The sequence below is a fragment of the Perca flavescens genome, chromosome 12, assembly GCF_004354835.1.
Source record: "Perca flavescens isolate YP-PL-M2 chromosome 12, PFLA_1.0, whole genome shotgun sequence".
Lineage (NCBI taxonomy): Eukaryota > Metazoa > Chordata > Actinopteri > Perciformes > Percidae > Perca > Perca flavescens.
The window spans coordinates 26,363,026-26,386,085 of record NC_041342.1 but is presented as its reverse complement, the minus strand read 5'-3'; the positions used below and the strand labels follow the sequence as shown (position 1 = coordinate 26,386,085).

The 23,060-nt window shown below is 41.8% G+C and overlaps 2 protein-coding genes across 10 annotated transcripts in view; one reads left to right on the top strand and one right to left on the bottom strand.

Annotated features, from left to right (window-relative positions):
- LOC114564986 (catenin delta-2) overlaps nt 1–23,060 on the bottom strand; it is a 135,026-nt gene that overhangs the window by 9,467 nt on the left and 102,499 nt on the right. For all 9 annotated transcript variants that reach the window (XM_028592740.1, XM_028592742.1, XM_028592743.1 and 6 more), the window contains 6 exons: nt 17,008–17,194; nt 12,622–12,739; nt 11,434–11,616; nt 6,521–6,694; nt 5,944–6,094; nt 652–910 (listed from right to left, as the gene is read on the bottom strand). In XM_028592740.1, coding sequence (XP_028448541.1) covers nt 652–910; nt 5,944–6,094; nt 6,521–6,694; nt 11,434–11,616; nt 12,622–12,739; nt 17,008–17,194 — 1,072 coding nt within the window. The remainder of the gene's footprint in view (nt 1–651; nt 911–5,943; nt 6,095–6,520; nt 6,695–11,433; nt 11,617–12,621; nt 12,740–17,007; nt 17,195–23,060) is intronic.
- LOC114564988 (intracellular protein transport protein USO1-like) lies at nt 19,052–21,596 on the top strand. Its single transcript, XM_028592749.1, has one exon. The coding sequence runs from the start codon at nt 19,304–19,306 to the stop codon at nt 21,452–21,454; it is 2,151 nt and encodes a 716-aa protein (XP_028448550.1). The 5' UTR covers nt 19,052–19,303; the 3' UTR covers nt 21,455–21,596.

The following is a 23,060-nucleotide window of genomic DNA, read 5'->3' as shown; positions in this document are numbered from 1 at the left end:
AAACCAGTATCTAAAGCAGTGGCTGACTGCGGTCTCCAAAGAAGAAAGAAAGTGAAAATGAAAATGACTTCTTTATCTCCTCAAATATTAAGTACTTAAATTGTACTGAGGCCAAATTGGATAATGGCTTGCTTGATGGATTGATTGGCCAATATTTCATTCTGCATCCTCCAGGGTTTGACACAGCTGACTAATGGCTGTGGGTTCAATTGGCTCATGTGGCCTTATCATCGCTCTAGCAAATTATTTCTTAAAGTCATTTTGCTAAATGTTATTGTTTTGGTTTCTGTGATTGCATGTTATGCCCTGTGCAGTGATGCAAAGCAGGGACATTAAAAAAGTGAAGGACAAGAAAAAGATTTAAAAACAAAAGACATGTTTATTCATGGGTTTATACCTTCAGTATCTCAAAAAAACAACTCCTAATGATTTATTCTTCGAACAGCAGAAATTAGTTTTAGCCTATGATAATTCAGAGTCACATTTGCCATACTTATTGTTGAAAATGTTCTTTCTTATATCAGTTTGAAAGTAATGCTGTTGTAGCTTCTATCAAACTGTAAGAACACTGCCCCATGATGGCTCTTCCATACTCCCTTCTTCTTTCTTTACGCCCCCTTACACCTGACATCATCTTTCCATTCGGCTTACTTGTCTCCTTTGCTGCGGGCGACGCCGATGAGCTTCTCGATGCCGCCGGCGTCCCTCAGGGCCTTGGTGTTCTCCATGTTCTTGGTGATGACTTCGTGCAGTGCGCAGCAGATAGCCGTGATGGTGTCGTCCGACATGGTCTTCCCCGCCAGGATGCTGCTGTTGGTGCTTCCTCCACCTCCTCCTCCCCCGCCGCTGGTATTGTTGTTGTTGCTGCCTCCGGGCAAACGGTGCACTAGGTCCCTCATGGCGTATTTACCTGTGGCCAAGAGTGACAGGGTGGGTGGGGGTGAGGTGGGATAATATTGATTAAAGGTTTTGGAGGTGTAATGGAGGAGATAATTGGTGGTGATGGCGCCGTGGATATGACACATGCCTTTGGTGTGGGAGACCTGGGTTCGAGTCCCACTGTGGTACATCAACCAATGTGTCCCCGAGCAAGACCCTTAATCCCTAGTTGCTCCAGAGGTGTGCAACCTCTGACATGCATAGCAATTGCAAGTGGCTTTGGATAAAAGCGTCAGCTAAATGACATGTAATGTAACAAGATGGGAATGGCAATTTAAACTTTTGGTATGCTAACTTTGAGGTTCTTTTTGGCAATACATTTTTCTTATAAGATCATTTCTTTTGGCATTTCCACATTTGATCACCAGGACAGCATAGATATGAAAGGGGAGAGAGAGGGGGGAAAGACATGCAGGGAATTGCCACAGATAGGATTCAAACCCCGGACCGCTGCATAGCGGAATAAACCTCTTCATATGGGCATGCGCTCTACCTACTGAGCTACACGGGCGCCCTTTGGCAATACTTTTAATCTGGTGAAGGTGGGAACAACTGTAGGCTAGAGAAAAAAATCTACCTAAAGAGATAAAGATCAGTAATGAATATCTAAAGATCTATGTCAATTATGTTCTCAAAACATACATATGGATCCCACTGGTTGATTCTATCTATAAAATAGTATAGATCTGAAATAAGGAAAGTGCTAACAAACCTTCCTCTGCTCCTTCTAAAACACCCGGCTGCCTGGCTGAGTGGCTGTCAGACAATGATGACAACTTGGCCACGCGATCTAACACAGACTGACTACATTTCCCATGATAGCTCAGTACTGCTGTCAGGCAATCTTGTCCACTCTGACCTCTGCCCCTCATTCTGGTTGGTGGGGGTGGGGGGACGTCATGTCCCACTGACAGTTGACATCCACACTATATGTGTTTTCCTGCAGTAAAAATCCTGCTGGCACATGTTTCTATTTGATTCATGTTGTGTATTAAACACAAACTAATACCAAAAATAATAATGATGTACAGTATGTATACTGGCAACTAGGCACTTTTTAAATGTTGCACATGAACCCTGCTGGGAAGAAATACAGTATGCGCTGCATCTGAAATTCCATACTAACATGCTATTTAGTAGGCTAAAAGAATATTTGAAATTTTGTATCCAGCCATTTTAGATCCAATAATATGTGAATTGCATAGTATTTCCAGTGAAATATTACAGTATGCAAACACTGTACACTATATTGGCATAATACTGGTACACCTAAAACTTCCTCAAATTAAACAGTAATAAAACCGAGGTTCTCCTCATTGGCACCAAATCCACTTTATCCGAAACCGACAGTTTTTTTCTCACTATTGATAACTCCTCCGTTTCACCCTCCCCCAAGGTTAAGAGTCTGGGTGTCATCCTTGACAGCACACTATCCTTTCGATCCCACATCAATAACATTACCCGGTCTGCCTACTTCCACCTACGAAACATCAATCGCCTCCGCCCCTCCCTTACCCCCCACACTGCCGCCATCCTTGTCCACAGTCTCGTCACTTCCCGTCTGGATTACTGTAACTCTCTCCTCTTCGGCCTTCCTCACAAATCCCTCCATAAACTTCAACTGGTCCAGAATTGCTCCATCCACCACATCACTCCTGTCCTCCAACAGCTCCACTGGCTCCCGGTCCAGTTCCGTATCTAATTCAAAGTCCTCCTGTTTACATTCAAGGCCATCCACAACCTCGCCCCCCATATTTGTCTGATCTCCTCCAGGTTCCCACTCCCTCCCGCTCCCTCAGATCCTTTTCCTCCATACCCCTGTCTGTCCCCTCCGCCCGTCTCACCACCGTGGGGAGTAGAGCATTCAGCCGCTCTGCTCCCTGTCTCTGGAATTCATTACCACCCCAACTCAGAAACATCGATTAATCCCCCCAACTCAAAACACATCTGTTTAAAACTGCCTGTTCCACTTGATGTCAATTGCTCTGCCTCTTTCTGGTGTTTCTATTTTATTTTTTATTTTTCTTTCTATTGTTTTGCTGCTTTGAAATGTGTTATGTATCCCCGTACGGTGTCCTTGAGTGCAGAGAAAGGTGCCTTTAAATAAAATGTATTATTATTATTATAAATATCCCACAATGCAATAGTGATGACAACGTTCATAACAGACAATTGCAGACAGCAACCAAGGCAGCTCTATAACATCAAAAATGCTTGAAGTGTAAGTATAAGATGTCACTTTGCATAATATATTCTTTAAAATTGTTTAGGCGAGTTTGCCTGTGCCTCACATTTTTTAACAGCTGATGTACTCCTCTAGACGTCAAGAAAACCCAAATAATTACAGCTCAGTGCCTCCAAGATACATACTAACATTATTTCACACAAAAGTATGTTGAACTCATATTGGCCCTTATTTATCATTCTTGCGTAGAAACGGGCGTATATGTTGGCGTAAGATTATGCTTACACTCCTCTCACCGCCTGATTTATGAAGCTGTGCGTACCTTTGAAATCCAGGTGTACACAATACCTGCCCTTGATAAATGCCGGGGCTGAAAACGATCGTCATTAGAATAACACGCCCCAATATATTCTCGGTTTTGAGGCCTCGCCCCTACAATTCATGACATGGCGAGACGTAATCCGGCTGAGAAGCGGCACTTTTCAGAGGTGGAGATTGAAACCCTGATATCTCCGGTTCATTTGCATTAAAGTGTGTACTATTTGGCAACCTGGAAACTGGTATTAAAGGCTGTACAAAGAATGCGGAATGGAAGGAGATTACTGATGCGGTCAACAGTGTTGCCGTGGTAAATCGGACTCCAGCTGAAGTTTAGCCTATTTAATTTATACATCGACACATTTTTCTATAGTCCTAATAGCCTATATTTAAATAAACACATGGTAGCGGAGTTTATGCAGTGTCTTTTATTTTACTCGTGTTTTTTTTCATGAGTCGGAACGAGGCAACAGCTGAGGGAGAGCGCTTGTCCTCCGCCCCCCCGTGCTGGACCCAGAGCACGGAGGGGCTGGAAAAACAAGCCAAAATAACTCGGTCAATGGCAGAAATAAATCATTCACTTGAAAGAGAAACAAAAACCTGAAGAATAAATAAAAATGTTGTGCATCGTCATGTTTCCTCTATTGAATATCATTGCCAAACATAACACTATAGGCTATACCTTTTAAAAGCGAGGAATAATATCCTGTCTCCTTCGTATAGCCCCCAGTTGGGGCTGTTCTGGACACATGTTCAGAACAGCCCCAACAGATGACCCGATGCCCGGAGAGCAGTACTGCTCTCCGGGCATCTGGTCATCTGGCTCCATCGCTACATTTATGGCACCGTGTTTTCCTGCGAGATGTTGTAGGCCTACAGAACCCCCCCAGGCTAAAACAATGTTGCATACCGGCGCATAGAGGTCTTCTTTTAGTTTTTCAGTGCCTTTTGTGGTGTTAGGAATTTTTTTTTTCTGCGCATTTCCGCACTAACTCAAAACGTGCGTACATGTATACCACCTCCTGAGCTGGCGTAGGATTTGAGTGTGCCGTACGCCAACGTCCATATTGATAAATCTCAAAGTCACCGTGGTTTTGGGTGTACGCTGGAAATTTGGTGTACGCACTTTCGATAAATGAGGGCCAATGGGTATGCAGTGCATAGCATGGGGATTTCGGCATTACGCAGCAATGGTCTTTACCGGTTCCACCATTACGATAGTCAGCAGCAAGTTATGCTACACTAGTTGCAAGACAAGGATACATTTAGCATAAGCAATGCATTAGTTACATTTACGGACCAAAGTCGGGAATAATGAGTGTCTGAGCTGAAAAACACTGAACACAGTACACTACCGAGCTAAAACTAGACCAGTTGCTTCAAGTCATACATAAACACTCCATCACTTCAACTTTCTTAATGACTCTTTCAATTTTAACGATAACTCTCTTCAAATAAAAAGTCATTCACACATTTAAACTGGCTTATTACAGTAAGTTATCAAACATGATTGAACCATGTAAACAGCTTAATTCAACTATTGCCAAACACTTGCGGTACTGTCAATATTCACATTATTACAAACCCACAAACGCTGAAAGCAATCAAGTTTGTAACATTGTAGCAATAAAACAGAGTTGGCTCACAGCGGAGCTGTCTGTGCAGACTGTATTGATATCTCATGCTGAAAGCTACACAAGAAACACAATATGTCACTAATCCAATTTTATCATGTCAACACAACGCAACATGAGGGCAAAATACACATGCCCCTGATATAAGATTGACATTACAACCTACACTATACACATGACTGGTTGCCTTCACATCTGTAGACAGCACACACAGTCAGCTTAGCTCAGAGCCTCAAGCATCAAACAGAGCAAGAGGAAGGAGGCATGTGGTTGTTGCAAGGGGACCAGCAAAAAAGCAGAGTTTATTACAGATATCGGTCTCCAAAGGAAAATCAAGCATCATACGATCATTCAGAGCAACACTATTATCTGCTTAAACAAAATTATCTTTATATCTGCATAAATACAGACAAATACTACAAAGACATGTATCTCTCTCTTTTTTTTTTTATTAAAGACAACTCCACAAGCCCACTGCCAGTCTGCCATTCCTAACAGCAGTAACCCTCTACACAAGTGACATTTTAACAACTCCTTTAAAAAAGATTACTTCTAAACATGTCTACTTAAAGAAGTATCATATTCATTATTAAAGCGAGTAATTCTGCAAGTGGGTCAAGATAACAGCACTTGTTTTCAGTGCCATTATCTTCAATTAATGCAGAATAAAGCACATTACTCCACTATTATAACGATAAAATGACACTCAAGTAAAACTCTTAAATACAGTTAGTCTTCTGCATTTATACAGTCTTCTGCTTTTTCTTCATGCATTAACCCATTTGCTAATTGGCAATTTGGTGTTTGGCCCTTTGTGGAACTTCACTCTTTGAGTGTATCTTTGTTTGCAGTGAATGACCAACTCACCAATGAGCTCCTTGTTCCTAATGTCCAGAGCCATGTTTCTCAGTGCGGTGGCCACGGCACAAACCACCCGGTCGTTGTCTATCCTCAGCAACTCCACCAGGATAGGGAGGCCCTTCTCCTTACGCACTGCAGCCCGGATATACACCGACCACTGGGACAGAGAGGGGAGGTGGACAGAGAGAGCATCACAGATTTGTTTTTATGCCCTGTTTATTCATGCACTTTCCTTTATTCTTTACCCTTTTTGCTTATTTATGGTGTATTCTGATTGATTCTCTTTACTGATGTATTACATTATGGTTGGCTGACAAAAAATTTACAACTTTGGGGGTGGCAGTAGCTCAGTCCGAAGGGAGTCGGGTCAGGAACTGGAGGGTTGCTGGTTCAACCGGTACGGACTGAAGTATGGAGTGTGGACTGGGAGCTGGATTGCACTGCCAATGTGCTCTTGAGCAAGGCACATTTTTCCGCATTTTCGAGAATTCTAACTTTCAGAACACTTTGGCACCTACTGGAATTTTCAATACACTTCTGCAGATGTCCTTCAGTATCACAGTGATATAGGCACAGTCCTTACCTTCCAGCTGCCAGCAGCTAGGTTCTGCAGGGCCCCAGCTGCTCCCTCCAGGGTGTCTGGGTTGGAGCACTCAGACAGCAGTGTGAGGTAGGGCTTGACGATGGTAGGGTGCCATAACATCTGGATGCCTTTCGGGGGCTCCGCCAAGTCTGGAAATGGGCCGACGCCGTCCCACTGCAGAAGATAAGACATACGTTATTCAGAATAGAAAAGGATTTTGAATTCTGTGTGAGGCGAGCTTTGACAGGGGTAAAGTGCCAGCATGGTCCCCTCAGGCAAGAACAGGGGAAGGAGAGAGAGGGAGAAGATTTACTACTCATAAGCAGTGTATAAATAGTGTGGCGTATTATCTATTTGCCGTGCATTTTGTCTTTCTATCTCCTCTGTAATTCTAATCTGACATTTCCTCCTGCATTGATGATGCATTTTGAAAAAATACACACATACTGTATATCAAAACAACTGTGAAAGCTATGGCTGTTAAATACAGGAGGTTTCTCAGTGACACTGCAATATAATTTAAACAGATTAGTGTGACTGACATTTGACTGACGTGTGTTGATGAGTACATGCACATGTTGGACTTGTTATATGCATCCTCCTTATCTTTAAAATACAGAGAGCAATGCTGAGCTAGCTAGCTAGCTACAACTGTTGAAATTGGCTAGCCACAGTCATTTCAGTTGGAAAAAATTACAGGAGATGGCAAGAAATGAGTCTTGAAGTTGTTGCGGTTTTCACACTATAGGACTGACAGGCGACAGGGGGGGTCACACACTACAAGATATTTCACCAAAAGGAATACCCGATAAGTATTGGTGCATTCCAGCTGAACTGGAAAGTCGGAACTTCCGAGTTCCCTGTCGGAAATTTCAACTGGATTGCCCCCCTGAAGTTGGACTTCTGACTCGAAATGTCAAGATAGCCACTCAAACACCGACATCACAATCCAACATGGCTACTCTGGGCATCAACAGTAGTGAAAGCTTTACGAATATATTGTTTTTAGCACCTTTTTATTATTTGTGTCTCATTTAATCAGTCGTACACACAGTCTCTCCATCTTCTATCTGTGGACAAGTTGCTACGGTGTTTCTACATGTAAAACACAGCACAATGCATTGATATCAACTGGAAATGCTAACACGATATTTAGTCTGCTTAGATATCTGGAATGCATCTGCGAGGTACCAGCAAGCCTCCCAGCTCGAGGTCTGATTTGCGAGTGCCGAGCCAATGCTTATTTTCCCCTGATCTGGGGCGTCTGTTAGGGAGCTCCAAAAAACTGTCAACGAGTGTAAAATCAAGGCTAAAGTCATGTAGTGTGAACTAGGCATTAGGGAGGGGGCAGGGCTTAGCAAACAGTCAATAGACACACATTAGCCACCTGCTATATGTTTACAAAGTAACTTATTATACCATCCACACAAAAGTTCAGCTCATAATAGCTGTGTTTATGGTTTTCTTTGTTCTCATGTCTATGTATCTTCTTGTACATTTTGGTCTGTGTGTAGGTCTATTTGAGAGCTACTGAAAACTGGAATAAGTCATTGTATGCTTAAACATAGTTGGCCTGTACGGTGGATTCTTTATCTGAATCGGATTTGTAGGTGTGCTGTATATATTAAAAGGTACTGGGATGTGCTGTGTTTTTCCTATTTGTTTTCATTACTTAATATCAGTCCACACGTTTGTTTTGTATAAAAAATTATATCATCCTTCCATCTGCAATGACGTAATCTCACATGACATTTGATGAGGCTCTGAAACACTGCCAACAAACTGCACTGTTGTCTTCCTCTGGTTCTTTGAATTTATTATTACAGTACTTCCTCTTTCCCCTCTCTCCTCTCTAATCCTTTTGTATTTTCTAGCCCCACCCTTAACTCCAACTTCCTTGACTCTCCCTTTATATCTCCTCTCCGCCGACATATCCTTTCCTCCTCTCGTCTCCTCTCCTCTTCACTCCTCTCCTCATTCTCTCCTCTAATTACCCCACAGTTGATAGAGTTTTGCCCTCTCCAACAAGCTCCCCAATCGCTACTTCATGGTAATCACCCACAGCTGCACTGGAGTGGAGACAGACAGATAGAGGGAAAAGAGGGGGGGAGTTATTATCATTATGGAGAGGTTATGATTTGTCCCTTTACAATCTGATCCCAGGGTTAGTTTTAAGATCCCTCATCTCTCTGGTTCTGCCTGGATACACAAAAATGTCCTTGACTTGGCAAATGGAAGTAAAGGCCTGGCTCAAAAAAAACATTTTTTTTTTTTTTTTTAAATCTCCCCTTTTCTGTCTTTTCTAGAAATGAAAGGCGGGTAGCATGCAGGGCTAATGAGCAATTCACCCACCCTGATCCACCGGAAGTGTTGGGTTTTCAATCCCCACATTTTCACTAGAAGTTGTAAAAGACATCTTCACTCAACCAGAATGTGATGCTGATTGCTTATTAGCATGACAAGAGGTTAGAGCCTCTCCAAGGCAGCCCTTAGGTTTCTGCCAATTCTACAACTAGAAGAGCACAAATGTTTTTAACTAACCGGAGGATGAAACTCTTCCTGCTGGCAGCAGATGGACAGATCCAGGAAATCCAGAATTGAAATACTAAATCAGATTGGTATTTTTGATTCTGAGCACAGGTAGTCAGTGTATAGAAAGTCAATCTGTAGATAAAGCTATAATCTCCAGAGCCTGCTGTGTGACCTTGTAGCATGTGTCTGTATTATTGCATGGGAAAAAAACTTTAAAAAAACATTAAATTGAAAGTATCACATCATCATGCTCTTCAACATGTAGCTGTGAATCACCTTATTCTGGGGATGTGACCCTAAATAACCCAGGTGTTAGGTGAAGATCAGTAGTTAATGACGTATGAAAACAACTCTAGCTCAAACATCATCAATATCAAAAAAAACTGTGGTGCATTCATACATATTCATTTGAGGCTAGAGATAGTGAGTGAACCAAGAATGAAGTGAGCAAATGTTCCAAAACTAAAAAACAGCACGGAGCTGCAATACAAAATGAGATACTGAATTCTCTATTTGGAAAAGAAGGGGGGAAAAAACTAACTGTGACATCTGCTCTGACAGAAAACGTAAAACAAAACGATATGAATGAAAACATGTAATGGTAGGGACAGTGTCTTAGAAAATACACACTACAGGAGATGCTCTTTAATCAAGGCTCAAGATGACAACATTCTATCTGTTCTGCTGTTATTGTGCCTTATTGGTTCATTTTAATTATGCTGGTGTGGACATCTGACAGGGAATACCAACCAATAAAAGTTACAGCATTAACAAGGGCAAATTCATGCTAAATGTAATGTGTGTAAATGTCGATTTTTTTATGTGGTCATTAAAATTCTATAAGATAATTTATTGTTGTGAAATGAGAAGGGAAGTAAAAGGAACCACCAGGAGCCCACAGAGCAAATACCAAACCAGAACCTGTCAAGTCCTCTTGATGAAATGCCTCAATTAATGGTCAAGGTGCTACACGTGGCAGCAATGACTGATTACCACATTAATTTCATCACAAAAGCATAATTAATATAACTCCAACACACAAAAAAACAAGACACAGCAACTTTCAGAGCCATGTAACTGGTTAACATTAATCAAACAGTGTACATGAGCAACAGTTTATTAAATTCCACAGAGAGAATGTCCATCTGCCACCTTTGTATCTAGCTGCCATGTTCCTGCTTATTGAGGCCTTCTTTTGATGAAGTAGTGTTCACACACTCGGACTCAAAGTTGCTGGCTCTCTTGTCTCTCACGAGCCCTGGAGCTTGTGGGCCTGTTAAGCATCAAGCCAATAATTTGTATACTCAGCTTTGATTGGGCCGTTATTTTCTGTCATTGCCACTACACTGGCGCACACTTAAGTAGTTCACTTCCTGAGAGATCTGTTTCCATGCATGGTTTTCTTATCCAAGGAGTGTGATGAAGAGATATGAGAACTGGGAAGCCTGATTCGATGTGAACTAAACTGAACTAAACTACATCCTGTTGCTTCTTCAGTCTTTGGGTCTGTATGTGCAAATTGAACACAGAAATGTTTTTGAAGTCCAAATTGTTTCAATACAAATACCTAATAAATACAGTACATAGGATGGATGCTAGGTTTAGCTAGATAACAAGAAAAGCCAACTCTTGCCTCATTTCCACTGCATGGTTCGGTTCCACTCGCTTTTAGTACCAGGCTCTATTACTCTATTTCTACTCAGTTTCCCGCTGTGGATAGTATCCCCTCAGTATAGGAGGGATTCTCAGCTAATCGCCGTAGCAACACCGTGTGAAACTGCCATTAGATCATCTTCAACGGGACTCATCTTTTCATCGGCAACCAAACGGGTCCTATCCAAACCTTTCGCTAATGGAAAACCAAAAAAAGAGCGAGTCAAGGAGAGCAGAGCTGTCGCACCATACAGTGGAAATGCCCTTGTGTGTGTGTGTGTGTGTGTGTGTGTGTGTGTGTGTGTGTGTGTGTGTGTGTGTGTGTGCACAGAAAAGACTTCAAAAGTAAGCAGTGCTCCCTACGAATGTCTGTTAAAGCGGGCTCTGACCCTCTTTTTGTACAAACAAGTAGAGGGCAACAGCATTCAGCTAAGACCAAACACAGTCCATTAGCTTGTGTGGATATTCATCAGAGGACTGTTTAGAGGCAATAGACAACCATGAATCCACCAAATTATCATCATCCATGATAATAATCCACCATATTATTAACTGGTGATCTGCAGTACATTGTTAACACTCTGCCAAAACAAGAAACCCACTGAACCTTCAGCTGAGGCTGCCATCCAGTTTTATCTCACATGAAGCACCAGCAGTAAGTATTTGACCAAGAACAAAAAGTAAGAACTGTAACAATATTCCCTTCTTTCAACTTTCTGTTTTCCCACCTGATCATGTCCCTTCTTTTTCTTCTTCTTCTTGCCCCAGCATCCGGAACTCTCTGCGTCCTTCCCGCCGGTGTCACACAACAGACCGTCCAGCTCCTCCGACCCCCCCTGCTGGCTGTGAGATGTCTCTGCTGCCAGACGGTAAGACAAGTTCCTCAGGATGCACACACAGTTCTCTACGGTCTGATGGTAAGGAAAAAAGAAAGAGGGAGAGAGGTGGGAAAGAGATGTGGAGAAGGAAAAAGAGATGGACATGATGGAGGGACAGATGGCAATCAGGCAAACAGACAGACAGACACGCTCAAAATTGTACTGTAGACACACAGATGAACAAACTGTGCAGTGCTGCTAGTATAATATCAAAAATATAGACACACACACACACACACACACACACACACATCTCTATATGTAGCACATATGCAAGTGCATACACACAAACAGATACATGTGGTGTCTCACATACGTAAAAGCACACACACACACACAAACAAAACTGACAAGGACTGCCAGCTTTGGATTTTCTACGGTAATATAGCTTTAATCATTCATGGAGTGAATTGTTTGAAATGTCTGATAAGTGTGGTTTGTTGTTTTAAGATATGATTCATTGATTGATACCGATTTTGTTGTTGAAATAAGTCTTAGTAATATGTATTTTTCAGCAGATGCATATCTGCCAGTGCAGGAAGAAGATTTGACCATAAATATCCAGAAAAATGCTGCAGGTCTAAAAACAAATAAAAATTACCAACAACTTTTTATTTTGTACAGTGTGTACTTTGTGGTTTTGCCAGCCTTGGACATTAACATATAAACCCAAGGTAAATAATTTAAACAGATTAATATGCATAAACAATTTATGCACAAGACACGGATAAAGTGAATTTGCATACAAACTGTATTGTAAATTAATGTAAATTATGTATATTCTTTGCATAGTAATCACCACGAACATGTTCACAAAGCAAAAGTAAGCATATCAATTTGAGTTATTGGACAGTGCAACACACACACACACACACACACACACACACACACACACACACACACACACACACACACACACACACACTTTTTTTTATCATTGTGCATACCCTCTTATTCAGGTGTTTCTGTATGTGCATGAGTTAGAGGCTATGGGAGTTTGCGCGGCAGTTGGTTGTACTATGTGTGTGAGAAAGGTACCTTGCTGTCAATCTCGCTGCTCCCCAGAGCCGTCTGGATGACGTAGAGCAGAGCGTCTGTCAGTCCCTCACACTCCCTCATCCTCCTGCGGGCCTCCTCGCCTGCAGAACTCACATTCCTGTCACGCACACATACACACGCACCTTGTCAATGAACAGTCCCACTGAAAACTGAAAATGCAGCACAGATATCCTACACACACACAACTTGAATCTTCCAGTAGTTACATACACATTTTACCTGTGTGTATGTTGAAGTACACACAGCCGCATGCATGTCTGTGTGACAGAGAGAAGAGAGAGTTGGAGTGTAATGCCCTTTAAATGTCAAGATGGTCAGGAGATGCTTGTGCCCTTAATGTCAGTGAGAAATAGCAACAAGCTTTCAAAACTCCAAAAGCTGCTTTTGTCTTCACCATTTTAGTCGCAAACTAATCTGTGGTTTAAAGGCACGAGGCGTTTTGTTGTACAGCTGCTGTGCTATACTTTATACTTAACTTATAAAACAGTCATCAAGTATGGCAATATGAAAGTTATAGACACAGTCCAATAAAAAATAAAGTTTAGTTTTATTAATAAATAAATATGAAATAAGCAGTTGGAACAGGCTATTTCTTTTGCTTAAGGGTTAGTTTGGATTCACCACAAGTCACACAATAACACAAACAAACTAACTGTGTGTGCCTGATTTTCAGCTTAATGGTAATACGAGGAAGGACATAAACAGATAAATACTAAAAATAAAAACAGGTGGTACTCTTAAACCACTTTATTTACCCCTTTCTTTCACACATTTCCTTTATTTTGGATACCACCTGTTAACAGATTCAACTATCCAAAAGAAAATCCAACATTGTAACATTGTAGATTGTTGGGTCTTTGTAAATTATAGAGTGTGGTCTAGACCTATTCTATCTGTAAAGTGTTCTGAGATAACTCTTGTTATGATTTGATACTATAAATAACATTGAATTGAATAGATATGACAGAAAACATGGAAAAGCATAATATGTCCCCTTGAAGCTAGCACTGGGACCCAGACACAGTCTCCTCGCTGCCTACAGTATGCAATGTCAGATCTAGCTAGTCTGACAATTATTACACCACATAGTTAATCACTTTCCTTTAGCACATCAGCCAATGGATACAGCTGCAAGAGAATAGAGATTCATATGCACCTGGGGGAATAGAGTTTCAAGCAAAGACATACACTATGAAAGCCCACAGGGAACTTAATTAAAATGATAATGTAAACTTGAAAATCAATGCTTTAAGCGTCTGTGTGAAACGCAGCGGACTTCAAACGGTAAACCCACCTGCTGCAATATTAGACGCTCAGAGCAAGTGCTCCAGAAGTAAGAGCGAAAAAATCTGCGTGGGAGAGAGGTGATCCATTTGTGTCTGATGTGTCATTTAACCCCACCGGCAATCTTTGTTTAAACCTAACTAAGTGGTTTTACGTCACAGTTTGACATGCAGGGCTGCTCAGTGCATCAAAGTGACGAAGTGGCAGTATGTGACGAGTTGGGATGAAAAGGTGTTAAAATAAAACTAACTAACTAACCAATCAAGGCAGCGGTAGACCAGCCACTGCCATGTTCAGCAAGGTAAAATGACTGTTTTTGTCAAAGGAGTCTGGTGGCTTTGAAGACAGCAAAATGTACTGCTGTAGATGCGGGGGCAGCAGCAAAACTTATTTTAGCCACCTAAAAAAAATCCATATTAGTTTAAGTGTATTCTATATTTAGAATATTTTCACCACTTTACCTTGCCACCTCACAGTACTTCCCGAAAGGGAACTGAAGCCACAATATCGCTCTCTTCAAAGCCACCAGACTCCATTAACAAAAACGGTAATTTTACTTTGCTGATCTACCGCTGCTTTGATCGGTTAGTTAGTTTATGTTGTGTGACTTTCGGACAAAAGAACAAACCGGCCCTCAATTAGTTGCTGTAGAATTTGTGTCACATCTGCAAACTCAACGCACATAATTCAAATTCAGCTTTCTAGCAGCACAAGTTTCAGCAGTTCCTGTTAGTTGGCACAACAGCATATGCACATCGAGTAAAACAAGCAGTGAGTAAGCAGAGGGAGAAAATGTGTGTGTGAAAGTGAGAGACAGTGAGGCAGAAACAGGGCGAGACAGAAAAAGAAAGGGATACAAGGATAGATAATATGATGGAGAGAGAAGAAATGGAGTAATAAAACGAGATGGAGACAGAGCACGGGATGGAGGGAGAGAAAATTAGTAAGTGAGTAACATAATGGGAGATGGAGGGAGAGAGAGAGAGAGAGAGAGAGAGAGAGAGAGAGAGAGAGAGAGAGAGAGAGAGAGAGAGAGAGAGAGCAGGTGGCCGGCGATATACCAAACCCGCCATGAAATATTCAATCTTTAATCAGACTTCCAGCATTCCCTAACGAGGCATGAGAAAGATGAATTAGCCCTTCGAGTTTATGGAGCTGATCCACACAAAGCTATCTCCTGCAACACACACACACACACACCACCAGAATCAAAAATACACACAGTAGCAGATGTGTGCATTTTCACACACATACAGTGCTAGAACGGACCCAAGCTCCGAATATGTGTAATTTGTTTTCACTGAGAGCAGGTAGAGTAGATATATTGTGGTTGAGATTAATGGACCACACAGCATAGTTATAGACAGAGAGACATATGCGCACACACACACACACACACACACACACACACACACACACACACACACACACACACACACACACACACACACACACACACACACACACACACACACACACACACAGGAACCCAGGTAACCTTGCAGACAGAGATGCAAAGGTAGTGATGGCAGGCTCACCACTCTATTCTCAGTCAACTTGTACTGCACTTTTCCCACATCCTCATGAGGAGTGTAAAAGTGAAATGCTCTCACACACTACTGAAATTATTTCATATACACTACAGTACTTACATTTTATAGTCACTGTTTTTCTTTTTAACCAACATGCTGAAGTACAGAGCCAAAACAACAACAAATATGTGCCACAGTTTTACTACTTCCAGACTGCACTGTATGACTAGCATCATGTCTCAAGTGTAAAACAAAAAGCCACAGCATTTCTAAAGCCAAGTGGTGAGTCATCTTAAATGCAGCTAAGTTTGTCAGCTCTCCGTGTGTACAGTGGTAAAAATAACACAGACTACTATCTAAAAATACCAAGACTGTTGTAAAATGAGAGAGAATTTGTTCTCTGTTTAAATTTAGTTTGTATTAGCAGCAGTGTTGCCAACACTGGGACTTTCTCTCTAGATTTAGAGACGTTACAGACCATCTTTATTTCTAAAAAGCGACTAGCGACAAATTTAGCGACTTCAGAAAAGCGAGATATATTATATTGTAATTAATTGTAATTGCTCTTCTGCCTACAGCACAAGGTGTCTCTGCCTCTCCTCTCAGGCAGTCAGCCGACACAACCACTGAGCTTAAATTCTAAATTCTAAAAATGATATGTGATGAGGTCACCACTATGCACGTGGCGCCTTTTAGCGACTTTTGGAGCAAGTGTTAGATACTTTCACTGAAAAAGAGTTGCTAACACGACTGATTAGCAGAATGTGAACAGCAAAACATTGCCGCAAAGTCAGTGAATATGTCCTTTCTCTGCTGAAACACTTGCAAAATCAGTTAATCTTCTAATAGTTATCTTCTTAAGTTTACCTTTTTAGGGTATTTTCATATAACTGATCCCCATTCATTTCAAAATGTTCAAAACAAACTCAGCTTTCCATATAGTGAGGCCCACATTATTTTTTGGAGCAATGTGTAGAGAAATAATTTGCGGCTAATGCTGAAACGTTGATGTTCGCTTTTTGAAATTCCTTAAATCTCTTTTGAAAACAAATCTTAACTTGTGATGTGTTGTACGAATGTTTCCGTGCTTGAAATGAGTTTACCAAAGTCTTAGGTTCACAAAGGACTGTAATATATGATTAAAATTGTAAAGAAAATGTCTGAAAGAAAATGTCGCTGTGTTGTCAAAACATTGTTTGGGGTTTCACCCTCTGTGTCTTTCGTTCTCAGAGGGTTAAAAGGTTAGAAATAAAGTATCTGTCTTATTAAAGCTTGAGTGCGTAACTTTTTGATCTTAATGAACGTCTGTTACATTCAAGCCATTGCCAAATGAGTTGCTACAAAGATAATTAAGACTCAGCTCCACGCAACTCTTGATCACGGAAGGCTTGTATCATGTGCACGCGCCGACCATAGATATTGAACAATGGCGCCGACAGTGTTGTTGTCATTACTTAGAATACCTCATGGTGGCGACAGAAACTACACACGATAGCTTTAATGTAGGACAAGAAATAAAAACAGTGGAGAAACAGACAGGGACACTGACCTGAGGCAGCCCGTGGCGTTGCGGAGGACCTGCGAGGAGTGTAGGTGCAGCTTGCGATCCTCCTGTGTATGTGGGGAGGTGTCCCAGCCTGAGTGGGGGATGATCACAGCGTTGGTCAGCACGGCGAGGGCATCCTGGATTATGGGCATCTTCAGGGCGTCACATGACGACAGGTTCCACAAAACACCTAAAGAGGACCGCAGGGAGACAGGAAGTGAAAACCAATCCAAAGAAACATGAAAAACAGAGGAAGCAGACAGGAGGAGAGACAGAACCAGACAACTCCGGGGCAAAAACATTTGAAATATTTAGTAGGCTTTAGTAAGCAGCTTGATCAAACACACACAGCAGCACAGACAGTTACGTGACTAACTTACTTTACAGCAGTCTGAAAAGCCTGCTTTCAAACGTGTGTTCTCCAAACTAGTAAACCTTTTTTCACTGAAGATATTCTGACATGTCACAGTAGGAAAATAACTGCTGTGAATAATAAAACTAAACTAGCTTGTTTTATTTGATCACACCAGCCGTGGTGCTTAAACAGGGCCAGCTGAGGAGAGTATAGACCGTAGGCTTCAATCAGCCCGCATCCACACTCCAACTCCATTTTTGGATTAGCCAAAGTACTGGAGTATTGGAGTAGCCAGGCACTGCCAAGATAGCAGCGGGTAATTAATGATAACTGAATTTCATTTAGTTAATTCAGTTTCAGGGTCCTGGTGTTGTGCATGATGTCTGTCACACGACCATTGTTGAAAAACCAACAAAAAAAAGGAAAGGGCACTGTTTGTTTGAAGTTTGCTTGAAGTTACTTACAAAACACCAAATGTCGATTTAGACGACAAAGTTTTTCATATTTTAACTTGCTGCTTACAATTGTTCATCAGTTGACCACAGCTCTTTCCCACTTGTGGACAAACAGACCTCAACAATAAAATATGGTTACATAGTATTTATGGACCACCAGCAGCAGCCATTGTAATGTAAGTGAAACTAAATGACTTTTTGGCCTGGCCTGGCCTGGCCTGGCCTGGCCTGGCCTGGCCTGGCCTGGCCTGGCCTGGCCTGTCAGGCGTCTGCTGCTGAGCCTGGGGCATCTGTCCAGGTGACATGCTACAGAGCTCCGGAAAATAGTGCTGCACATTTCCTTCGCGGACGCCATTGTAATGTAGGCTCTGGGTTGTGATGCAGAGGTGAAGACTGGATGCCCACTTTACTTTCACCCTCAAGATCAACTGGCATTTCAATAACAATATTATAAATATATCTAAATAAAAACGAACAGAGGCAGTGTGGTGGAAAGCTCTGAAAAAAGCTATTTTTTATATATATACTGTATATTTTTGTGTACATCATTAACCCTTACGTATTGTTATGCTCAAATATGGCAGCCATGCTTCAGTAGTTCTCATCATATTTAAATGCTTTATTTAAATAAATAAATAAATAAATAAATAAATAAAGGTATAATAAAAAAGGTTCGAAAACAGGAAATGATTCCTCAGAATGGATAGTAGATCAAAGCCTTGCGTCCAAAATCGCACACTATGCATTACATACTTAATATCATCAACTATTCAGCAGACTTTTGTGTGAATGTGAATAAACAGTATGTATCTTTTCGGACGCACTGAGCTGTAATAACCACGTCACTTCCTGAAAGCCTCTTTGCCTGTTGAAGATGCGTAACCACGGTGACCTGTGCAAAACTCAGCTCTGGCGATGCATTCTATTTCTATGCTCCAGACTGTCAAACTCTCAGCACAATTCCATTGTTTCCACTCAAATAGAAATTCTAAATTAAGGCTTGCCACTTTAAATTAATGGAAAAGGTAAGCTTACTAGACCATCTGTCGGAGGATACAAAATCACAACCCATCAAACAGTCTAGCATCAACTCTTGCCTTTTAAGCCTTTAATCGTGATGATGTCATCATTGGAATGTCATGACATCAGCACCATTCTTTTTAAGGTGTGTCCAGTGTCATAGAATCATTCATTTCAGTTTTTCAGTTTTCAGAGTACCTTGTTGGAAATCATTTCACAGTTTTGAACTTAAACATTCTGAATGTGTGTCCTAGTTTATTCCCCTGTTGCAGGAAACTATACGTATATGTTTTAATTTTCCATTTAGTTTCCTTGGGCTGGAGTGCATGCGAAAGACTTCAGCTGACAGGAGGTAAACATGTACCCATGTATCTGTTGCCTATTAATGCAATTCCAGTGAGACAGAGAAAAACAGGGAAAGACTATTATACTATCCATTGAATAATTACATTCGAAACAGGCAAACACAATGAAGCCGCAACAAAACACTGACACTAAAGCTATGAAAATGGAAAAACTGCAGAGTGAACTTAACAGGGCAAAACTTAACGAGCAACGGCTAATGGACCAAAACACGGAGCAGAAAAAAAGGCTCGCCGAACTAGTTACAGCAGATATCGCTTTAAAAAAGGAACAGGGTGAGATTGCTATACTAAAAAAGAAATTCACTCTCAAGGACAGGCATATAGAGAAGTTAAGGAAAGACCTACACAATGTCAAAACCGAACTTTGGAACGAAAAGTCCAACAGGGCTAATGAGAAGAATAAGTCAGATGAGATAATTGCGCTTCTCACGAAGTCGTCTCAGGAATATCAGAACAAGTTCTCCGTGGAGAAGATGTTCAGGGAGCAGAAGGAGAAGGAGTTAGAAAAGTTAATTAACACACACATGGAGAAAAAAGATTTGATCTTGCGTGTGCAGAAATTGCATCATCAGGTGCAGGAGTTGACAGGGAATAAACAGTATGCCCTCAAAAAAATAGAAGAACAGAACCAACTGTTACAAAAGAAGGAAACAGATGTGAATTTGATAACAGAGGAGTTAAATAAATTGAGATCATACGCAAAACGTTGCAAAGAAGAAGTGGAAAAGCTGGCCCCTTTTAAAGACAGACTTGAGACAGTACAAGAACAATGTGAGAGACAAGTGAATGAACTTATAAGACAAAAAAAACAAAATGACATCTATAAGAAAGAAATACATCTCTTTTCAAAGGAGATAGGGATATTGACAAGCAAGAATGAGGACTTGACTATTTTGTATAAGAACCAGGAAAACGATATGGAAATTGTGCAGCAAGAAAAGAAAACCCTATCAGTGCATTCCGAAAATCAGAAAAAAGAGGCAGAGAAACAGCGTAAGCTCATAGAAAACCTGGAAAGTGAACTCAATAGCTGCAGTGAACTGAAAACTAAACTCCAAAATAAAGAGAGAGAGCTCGCCAAGCACACTATGGCCAGAGACATGGAGATGATGAATGTTAGAAATCTGATTAATGAGTCAGATAGCAAGCAAAGACGGCTAACAATCCAGATTGAGGGTGTCAGGACCGAGAATAAACTCGTCACGGAAAATTTCTTCGAGGCTCAGAAGGAAGTGGGTCGGATGAACAAAACAATTCGAAAACTGCATAATAAACTGAAATGCAAGGGCCGTGAAGCCGATTCAAAGAGCACAGAGCTGGTCATGGTAAAGAGGAAATTGGGTTCTCTGAGGTACCAGCTGGAAAAAGTGAGGGAGAAGCTGGCAGAAACCAAGATGGCACAGGTGTTTTCTATAGTTTCGGCTGATAAAGACCATCAGCTGGCAGAGAACAAATTGGCCAAGATCGCGGCGGAGAAGGAGAAGTTGGAACACGAGGTGCAGCAGTACAACGAACAAGCTGTGCAGCAGAAACGGATGCTAAACCTCCACGACGCTGAGAAGGCCACGCTAGAAGAAACGGTCAGGGAATATGCAGATACAGTCAAGTCTCTCAGGCTGAAGAACAAGAGACTTCAGCTTGAGCATGACATCAAAATTACAATACTGCAGCGGCATGCAGCCACTTCACGCCGAGAGAGAACTAGGGGTAAAATGAGACATCTGAATTCCTATCTTAAGCTGATGTACAACCAGCACAGCCAGAACCTGCTCTCTGTGAAAACTCAAGACGTACAACTTCTGAAAAAGAACAAGGAGATTGAGGAGCTGAAGTGCAAGTTGGCACGGCGGCCAGATGGCGCAATACAGAAGTACCACGAGTGTCAGAAGGACAACAGACACCTGAAAAAAATGGTAATGGCATCACATGGACTCCTCGCGGTGTACGAGGCGAAGAGCAAGGAAGTGGAAGAGGAGAACAAAAGGCTGACCGATCAACTGAGGAAGCTCAAGTTGGAGTACAGGCAGATCCACTTGCCCCCTATTTCCAAACTGCCCCAGTCCCCCTCTGAGGACAAATCAAACGACACGTATAAGTCTGGGCACATATCAAGGCACACCGTAGCGTTTGTTCGCTTCCCACTACATTGTGAGCGTGAGTCTGAAGGCAAGCTGAAGCCCCCCTCCCTTCCTCCCATCTCCAATAGTCTCCAGTGCCAAGGAAGAAAAATCAGGCCACGCCCGCCACCTCACTAAAGTTCCTGCCAAGGATGGGGAAGGTGATGACCCGCTCAACAGTGGAGTTGAGTTTGCATGTTTTCCCCGTGTGTCTGTTTGGGTTTACTCCGTGTGCTCCGGTTTCCTCCCACAGCGTAAGACATGCAGGTAAGATACTATACTTGGGCAGCTGATGCTCGGCGGGTCATCCACTAATCGCAGGTTTGGTGGTTTGATCCCCAGCTCCTCCTGCACTTGTTCGTGTCCTTAAGCTGAACCTCATTTAAAAAAATAAACAATTGAGAAACATATCAAACAGAAGTGATGTTTTATAGTGTACGCCATATATTAAAGAATTGATACAGAGATTTGCTGAAAATGTCTGCGCACAGCGATCACAAGCAGCCGATGTCAATCTGCACAACCAAACACATTCCCATTTCCAATACTGGCACTCAACCACTTTTTAAATGGCTCTGCTAACGAACGTGATTTTCCCCATTCAATATCTCCATTGATGTTTCGGACTGATCTCATAAAGTGGCGTATGTATGACACGCCAATTTGTATGCGGTTTTTGCACGTTATCAAGACGCATAATCGCTTTTTAGCGTGTTTATCAACGCCGTTCGGCCGCCATTGACCTACATTACGTGTGAATTTTCGACGTAGCGAGTAGTATGATAGGACGGAAGTCCGCAGAGGGAGGTTGGTTGGGATGGTGGGTGGGACAGGACTTTTGTTAATTTTTTTTAATTTAAGCCTTTCCCAATGTTCTTTTCCTAAACCCAACCTCTTTTTTTTTTAACACGCATGTGACGTTGTTCTAACGATAGTATGGCACGTTCTCGCGATAAGATGCCATGTGGTGACGCCACGTGGTAACGCCACGCGGTGTGTATGTTTACATCCGCTGTGTACAGCGTAGACATATACGTGGATAGCTCAAAATGCGTACAGATAACACGCCATTTGGCTTTAGGAAAGTGGCGTGTATGTTTACGCAAAGTCATGTTGCCATGTTGGATGTTTCAAAAAAACTCAAAAGGTACAAGACTGTGTACATACACCATCATAGACTTCCATTGTAGCAGCTCAATATAGCCATTCGCGGGTTTGCAGGCGCGTTAAACATTTCCATGGTAACAGTGAGCTCCACCAATCAGAGACGTCGCTGTTACGCTTAGGATTGTGGGTGGTGGTACTCCATGACTTCGCAAATAAAACATGTTTTTCTTCAAACAAGGTTGATGTTATACGTACTTGTTGCTTCTACAGAAGCATAAACCATCATTTCACTTCTTGTAGCTCGTGGTAAGGCTACTTGGGATGGTTTAGACATTATGGCTTAATAATGAAAATCCTTAGGAATCAAATTAATTGGAGTTTGCATTTCAGGAACCACACTGTTGAGCTCTATGGCAGCCTCTGTGTTGTGGTCATCCCACATTAATATGAAGGTTGAGTTGGCATTAGCTGTCTCTCTTTTATTGGTCTAGATATGGTGATGGCAAAGGACCAGACAGTCAAAACTCCCATGCAATATGTAGTCCTCTAAACACACCTCACTTTTTGTCCACAGGGCTTGCTATGTGTTACTTGCCTACTATTTCAAAACATAAACTTTAATTTATTGCGACACAGT